Source organism: Gossypium hirsutum, chromosome D09 (assembly GCF_007990345.1).
Source record: "Gossypium hirsutum isolate 1008001.06 chromosome D09, Gossypium_hirsutum_v2.1, whole genome shotgun sequence".
Taxonomy (NCBI): domain Eukaryota; kingdom Viridiplantae; phylum Streptophyta; class Magnoliopsida; order Malvales; family Malvaceae; genus Gossypium; species Gossypium hirsutum.
The window spans coordinates 42,948,643-42,956,568 of NC_053445.1; the positions used below are offsets into that span (position 1 = coordinate 42,948,643).

The 7,926-nt window shown below is 34.5% G+C and overlaps 1 protein-coding gene across 1 annotated transcript; it reads left to right on the forward strand.

Moving 5' to 3' along the window:
• The first annotated feature begins 320 nt into the window (after positions 1-320).
• On the forward strand, positions 321-1,801 carry LOC107891206 (uncharacterized). The gene has a single exon (XM_016815927.2). It carries the CDS (start codon positions 1,109-1,111, stop codon positions 1,661-1,663), a length of 555 nt encoding a protein of 184 aa, XP_016671416.1. The 5' UTR covers positions 321-1,108; the 3' UTR covers positions 1,664-1,801.
• Positions 1,802-7,926: the final 6,125 nt, after the last annotated feature.

The window sequence follows — 7,926 nt, forward strand, 5'->3', positions numbered from 1 at the left end:
CAGAGAAAAAGAAAAAAAAATCTAAACTAGAACATTAAACATTTGATTTAGTAGTTTGAAAGATGATTATAATAAGAAAAAGTCATAATTAGTTATTATTTTGTTGAAATAAAAGAGATGCTATATGTCATAGAATAATTAGGAAGAGGGCCGGCTAAACCGAAAGAGAATCGGGAGTTGTGAAAGCACGTACGTTGGTAGGAAGAAGGAGATGATGCCATGGTTGAATGGGACACTTCAAAGCAAAATAGTGCCGTGGAAGTCGAGTCATGGTGGCCCATGTCTTTATAAACACAAACTCCCTTCCATCTCTATCCAAATCTAATCATTACCCTAAACACTCACAACTCGCTGTGTTCCCAAGATACTCGTTTAATCCATCATTTTTCACCTGATAATTTCTCAAGCACCCGAGGGGTAAGTAGTAGCGCAAGTAGACACGCCCCCGTGGGCTCGATGAACTCAAATGCTTTCACATTTATCTTGTTTTGGCTTCTTCTTCGCCCCAGTCTTTGATTTTCTGTTTGACTCGGAAAAATATATATTTTTAATTCTACTCCACAGAACAGCCTTTATTACCGAAGATAGATACGAAATACTTGGTGTGTGAAATCCTAGTCACACAAATTCAGAAGACAGCTTTCATTTTATATTTTTCTTCTTCTTCTTCTTCTTCTCTTAAGCTGTTTTCCCCTGTTTTAGCAGTGTATGCCTCTTCAGAGCCATCATCAACCCAAGAACCCCTTTCTTCTTGTCTCTCTCCTCTGATTCTTGGTGGGTTCTTGTAATCATAGATTCTTAAAGGGAAGAGGTTCGATTTCATTTCATTTGATTTCCCGTTTTTTCAGATTGTTGGGTTTCTTTCAAGCAGTTTAGTCAAATATTTTCTTTTATTTTGGGGGATTTCTGTCCACTGTGTTGAGATTCGAGAATCACAAGGTCGAAGCCCGTGGAAAAGTGGCTTCTTTCTTTCATCGTCTGTATCATTATTTTAACCGACCATTTTTTCAAATTCCAAATTTCATTTTTGTTTCTTTTAGAATTCGACAGTTCCCTTTGTTGCAAAAAGGAAAACAAAACCAAAACATCATTTTTTTTGTATTAAATAATGTCTCGCCAGATAAATTTTAGGACCCCAACGTCCGTCCAACGGCGGCAATTCTTGCTGCAAAGTGGTTCATCTTCCAATTCCTTCTGTTCCTCCAGTACCGACGACGGCGGAAGCAGCAGCAGCCCCACAAGGAGCAGTTCCAGGAATAGTGCCAAGTTCGGGGAGTTTTGTGGGGGTACCACAGCCGAGTGTGCGGTTATTTGTTGCTGCTGTCCTTGCACAATAGCAAACCTCCTAGTTTTAGCATTTTACAAGGTTCCAGCGGGGCTATGCCGCCGTGCTCTCCGCCTGAAACGGCGGCGTAAGTTGAAGGAAAAAGGGTTGCTTCAGCCGAAAAACCACCGGCCTCATTGTGGAATTGAAGATAATAGCGAGTTGCAGATTCACACGGTGGTAGTGGAGGATTTTTTCCCAGATGTGGAGGCTTCTGAAGAAGCAGAGAAAGCGGTGATGGAACTGGAAAAAGAGATGTGGCAAAGATTCTATGGTACTGGATTTTGGAGAAGTCCTTCTCAGAGAGAAGGAGAGCCACCCAGAATTAAACAACTTTAACAAAAACAAAAACAAACAATTCCCTCTTTCCTACGATCTGGTTGTATAGATTCTTCAATGAAGAAATATTGTAACTGGCAAGATTTTGATATCATCAAAGACATGTATGTAAATGAGATTGTGATTGTCGCCTTGAAAGTTTTTGTTGCTTGTTTTTGGATTCTTGATATGGGTTGACATTAATTCTACGGAATTTTTGGATAATAATCTTATCAAAAGGTAATCCTTTTGAGATTGGTTTCAAATTTAAGATTGTGTTCATACTAATTACCTACTAAACTGTTTTCAATAGCTTAGTCCAAAAGGTTTGACAATATTCAGAAATTTTGTGGGGGGATTGAACGATTGAATAAACATCAAAATTGGGTTTTGAAATTTGATACTTCTGGTTTGAAAGATCACTCTTTCTTCAACAATCATATCTTAATGCTCCCTACTTTCAAAAGACGAGAAAAATTAGAATATATAGAGCCAATGAGACTTTGGCCACCTATCCTTGGTCTTAGTTCAACTTAACCCCCTCCCCCCCCTTGTTGCCGAATCTCTGTTTGAAGGCTTTCTAGGTCTGCAACTAGGATTTGTCAGTGGGTTAATGTTTTTCCCCAAACTTTGCAAATGGTTTTGTTTGGAATAGAAAAAAATAAAGATTGTAAATATAGAAATTAGAATATCAAATTATTGACTCTAATTTAACTTTGCAGATGATTTTTGTATTGAATTGGATACATAATATTCTTGGAAGAGATTAGGGCAGGATTGGTTCTTTCATTTTGGGTGTAGCTAACAATTTGGAAAGGAGTAGCATTGGACGTTATAGTAAATTAGAAGAAATAAATGATATGATGGCTAAGTTGATATTCCATTTCGTGGACAATGGGGACCCTCAGGCTGCGGCATAAGTTTCTGAAATATGTCTACTCATTGGGACCAACTCTACAACATGAATTCAGCTACATGAATCATTTTGAAATTGCCACCTTCCGGAGCTTTCTTATGGGCCATCCTTCCAAAACACCCTGGGTTTGCTTTTTCTTCTTTTCACTTCCTCATCTTTGAAAGATGTCAAAAATATTTACACAAATGTCCATACTCACCTTATTTCATTTATTCTTTCCATAATTCATACCATCAAAAGAATGAAGGGTAAATCTGAATGGTCTTTTGTAACAACCCGTAATTTAGTGGTGTCGAAAATTAATTTTACGAGATCTTGTTTTCAGAAATTGAATCTATAAATATTAAATAAGGATATTTACGGGGTTATTATATTGATGAATTGAAATTTGGTTAAGTGATTTAACCGAAATTGTGGTTAATTAAGGCCTAGGGACTAAATTGTAAAGTCCAATCGCACTAGATTTTTAATTAGGAAATGAATTGGGGACTTAAATTGGAAATAACCGAAGGTTCAAAGCAGCAATCACACCATGATAAAGTGTGTCTTATTGGATGGTGTGATTGCATAGTCATTAGCTTAAGTAAATTAAATTTTGTTTAATTAAATTAAGGTTAATTAACAAATTAATCCCATTATATAAGTCAAATTTCCATGGAAAGAGAGACAAACTCATCTTCTCCAACCGAATTAAAGAAAAGAAGAAAGACTTAACGCCATTTTTAAGGGTTTTCAAGCTTTTAACTTCAATTTCAAGTAAGTCCCAAGCCATTTTCCAATGATTTTTATAGATTTTTTTATCTCGAAAGCTTGATTAAGCTAACCCAATGATCAATTTGATCAATTAGTGAAGTTTTGATGTGATGTCATTGTTGATAATTGAATGTTTTAGGTGTTAAATTTATAAAAATTAAGCTTAGTTTAAGAAAAGAAACTGTTAGTTTCGTACATTAGGGACCAAATTGACTAAAATGTAAAAGTGACATGAATTTTTTGTAAGAGTAAGAAATAGGAGGTCCTTAGTGAGTAAATATAAAATCAGATGTCAATCTGAAGCCTTAACTTGAAAGTTATGTTTGTCCTGGGTTTAGGGACTAAATTGAATAAATTATAAAATATGCATGACTTTGAATTTGAATGTGATTTGATATGGAAATTGATATTGTATTATTATTGAATTATTATTCGTAGCTAAAGACGATGTAGGACCGTCGAGAAGGAAAAAAAAGGCAGGAGCTGATGATGAGTGACACGAGCTTTCAGTTTGTATCTCTATGACCTGATATCAATCTAATTACTACATAATCGTGACATTTTGCATTATATAATATTGAGGTGAGTTGTTAATGGTTATTAAGTTGACATGTTATTGTTGAAATTGAATATTGAGATAAGGACTGAATTAAATACAATAAAAAATTGTATGACTTAATTGATATAGGAAATTAGCATGAAATTGAGCTGAATTATGGTATATTATGTGATGAAATGATGAGTTTATTTTGAATTGAAATATATGATGAAATTGGAAATTCGTTACTTTATTAATTGTATAGGTTTATACTTCGGTTTAGCCAATGATGCACTTACATACTAGTGTATCTGCTTTGATTTATTCAATGATGCACTTATGTGTCAGTATAATTGCTTTGGTATATTCGATGATGCACTTGTGTGCCAGTATATTTGTTTCGATACATCCGATGATGTACTATGTGTGTTAGTATAATTATTTCAGTTCATTCGATAATACACCTTGTGTGTTAGTATAATTGCTTCGACTTGCCCAATGATGCAATATGTTTGCCAATAACTTTCTTTTGGTATATTGATGATGCACTACAGTACCAAATTGAGATACAGGTTATCTATTTCATGTATCAATCTTGAAATTCGAGTTAGGTTAATAGGGGTCATTAATAATAAGTTTGATAACTTATATCGAAACGAACTAATGTGATGCTTGAGATTTTGAATATGTCCAAATATTAATTCGAAATGAGAAGTATGTATCTTATTATGCAAAGCAAATGGAATCAAGCCTTAAGGGCTGAAACAAATGTGAATGAGTCGGTAGACTCCAGAAATGAATTGACCAGTAAGTATAAGGTAAATAATAGAATAGATCATTACAAGTTGATTAAAGTAATGCCTTTGTTAAGTATAAAACTGAAAGGTGTGTAGAAAAAGTATAACTTTAATGATAATGTTGAAATGTTAAGCAAATTGGCTTACCTAATGGGATGTGCATATTGTTAGCTCAAATAATCAAACTGAAATTGCCAAAAGGGGGGTGAACTAACTTTTAAAAATTTTGTGGATGGTAGAGAGAAAGGATAGAAAATTGAAGACAAGAATTTACAGTGGTTCGACCTTAATTGCCTACTCCACTACATTAGTTTTCCATAATTAAGGATTTTCCCAAATTCACTAATTTGATGACATTTGAGGATAATGTTTAACCTTACAAATCCCCTTAAGGTTTCTACCTAAACTTTAAGACACAAATCCTTTCAAAAAGATACAAAAAAGCAAACAAAGAAATAATCCTTACAAGATCAAAATATTTGCAAATTAAGCTTAATTACAAAAAAAAAACACTTGAGCTAATAGAATAGCAATGGAGCTCACAAGTGTATGTGTTAGAATCAAGTGACCCGAACCCTTATTTAAATAAAATACAATGGTAAAATAAAATAAAAGTAAGATCCATATAGAACTACACTTCTTTTATTTTATTTTAAAATAAGATTTTTTAAACCTTATTAAACTTCAACTATTTGATATTGATTAGAATATGGTGTTTCAATCTTACTACACTCCTATTAGATATGGTTTTACAAGCGTATAAATAGACATAGTCTATTCCTCTTGTAATCATTCGAATTCGACATAGTGAATTTTCTTCTCCTCTGCCCGTTGTTTTTTTCCCAAAAGGGTTTTCACGTAAAAATCTGTGTGTTTTTTATTTTTATTTCTCTTTTCTTTGCGATATATTGTCATTACCGACATTCTATTTTTACAATTTGGTATCAGAGCTTCCGGGTTGTTCATCTCAATTATGGTAATGACGTCTTTAAATTATGAAATTCCGCTGTTGGATCGCAACACCAGATTCACATTGTGGCAGATAAAGATATAGGTAGTTCTTGCACAGATGGACTTAGAGGAAGCCCTGCTAGGAGTAGATAAGATGCCTTCGACATTGATAGAGGAAGAGAATAAGCGTAAAGATCGAAAGGCGTTAACACAGTTACATCTGCATTTGTCTAACGAAATTTTACAGGGTGTGATGAAGGAGAAGACTGCCGCTAGATTATGGAAGAGGCTAGAACAAATATGTATGTCGAAAACTCTAACCAGCAAGTTGCATATGAAGCAACGCCTTTATGCTCATCGTTTGAAGAAAGGTGCATCTATACACGAACACTTAACAGTGTTTAAAGAAATTATCTCAAACTTGGAGGCCACGAAGGTTTAGTATGATAAGAAAGATCTAGGGTTGATTCTACTTTGTTCGTTACCCTCGTCTTATTCAACCTTTAGAGATATGATTTTATATAGCCGCGAGTCTCTCATAGTTTGATGAGGTTTATGATTCTTTGACCTTGTATGATAATATGAAGCATCTTGTAGTTAAAACTGACTCTCAGAGAAAAGGGTCTCATTGTTCGTAGGAGACAAGATCAGAATGCTGATGATAATCGTGGAAGGACACAGGAACGGAATCCTCGCCGTAAATTTAAGGGTAGATCGAAGTCTTCAAACAGAGGTAAAACTTGTAACTTCTACAACAAGAAAAGGCACATTAATTCTGAATTCTATAAGCTATAGAACAAGATCAAAAGGGAGGTTGCGAATCAAAATGGAAAACAATCAAAAAATTTTGGTGAAGTTGATGTTGTAGTATACTACAGCGATGGTAAACTTCTAGTCGCTTCTGTTAATAATTCTAAAGTGACCGAGAAGTAGATTCTTGATTCGGGCTACACCTTCTACATAAGTCCCAATTGGGATTGGTTTACAACTTACGAAATAGTTTTTGAAGGTGTTGTTTTAATGGGAAATAATACTTCGTGTAAAATTGCAGGTGTTGGACCAATTAAAGTTAAGATATTTGATGGAGTTGTCAGAACACTTAGTGACGTACGGCATGTTTCAAAATTGAAGAGAAATTTAATTTCATTGATTACTTTTGATTCAAAAGAGTATAAATACATAGTTGAAAGTGGGGTTTTGAAGATTTCCAAAGGTTCTCTCATTGTGATGAAAGGGCAGAGAAAGACTGCCAAGTTATATATTCTGCAGGGTTCTACTGTTACTGGTGATGCAGTTGTCGCTTCCTCTTCCTTGTTAGATGATGATATTACTAAACTTTGGCATATGCGCCTAAGGCATATGAATGAGAATGACATGGCAGAATTAAGCAAAATAGGACTTCTTGATGGGTAAGGAATTTGCAAACTGAAGTTCTGTTAGCACTATATTTTTGGGAAGTAAAAGAGAGTTCGATTCACCAAAGGAATCCATAACAAGAAGGAAACATTGAAGTATATTCATTCTGATCTGTGAGGGCCATCCAGAGTGCCTTCGAGAGGTAGAGCTAATTATATGCTAACTTTTATTGATGATTTTTACAGAAAAGTTTGGGTGTTCTTCCTAAAGCAGAAAAGTAATGTGTTTTCTGCATTTAATTCTTGGAAAACTATAATTGAAAAATAGACAGAAAAATAAATAAAATACATCCGCACAGACAATGGCTTAGAGTTTTGTTCTGATAAGTTTAATAAACTGTGCAAGTCAGAAGGTATCGTGATAACTTGACAGTTCGTCATACTCCACAGTAAAACGGTGTTGCAGAACGAATAAACAGAATGATCATGAAGAAGGTTCGATGTATATTGTCAAATGCCAATTTACCAAAGCCATTTTAGGCCGAAGCAGCCTCTACTACATATTTTTTGATCAACCGATCTCCATCCATTGCCATTGCGAAAAAGACTTCACAAGAGGTATGGTCTGGTAATCCTGCTGACTATTCTGATTTAAAGATCTTTGGGTGTCCTGCGTATGCTCATGTTGATAATGGAAAATTGGAACCCAGATTCATTAAATGTATTTTTCTTAGTTATAAAACTAGTGTAAAAGGGTATAAGTTATGGTGTCCTGAAAATAGAAAAGTTGTGATTAGTAGAGATGTTTTTGATGAAATTTGTATGCTACCTAACTTATCTCTTAAAGACTCTTCCAATAAAAAAAATCAAAAGCAAGTGGAGCATCAGATTAAACTAGAATCTACAATAGAGTCGACTCCTCAAGCCAGTACAAAAATTCAGAATAGAGTCGTTTCTTCACCACAATACTCTAT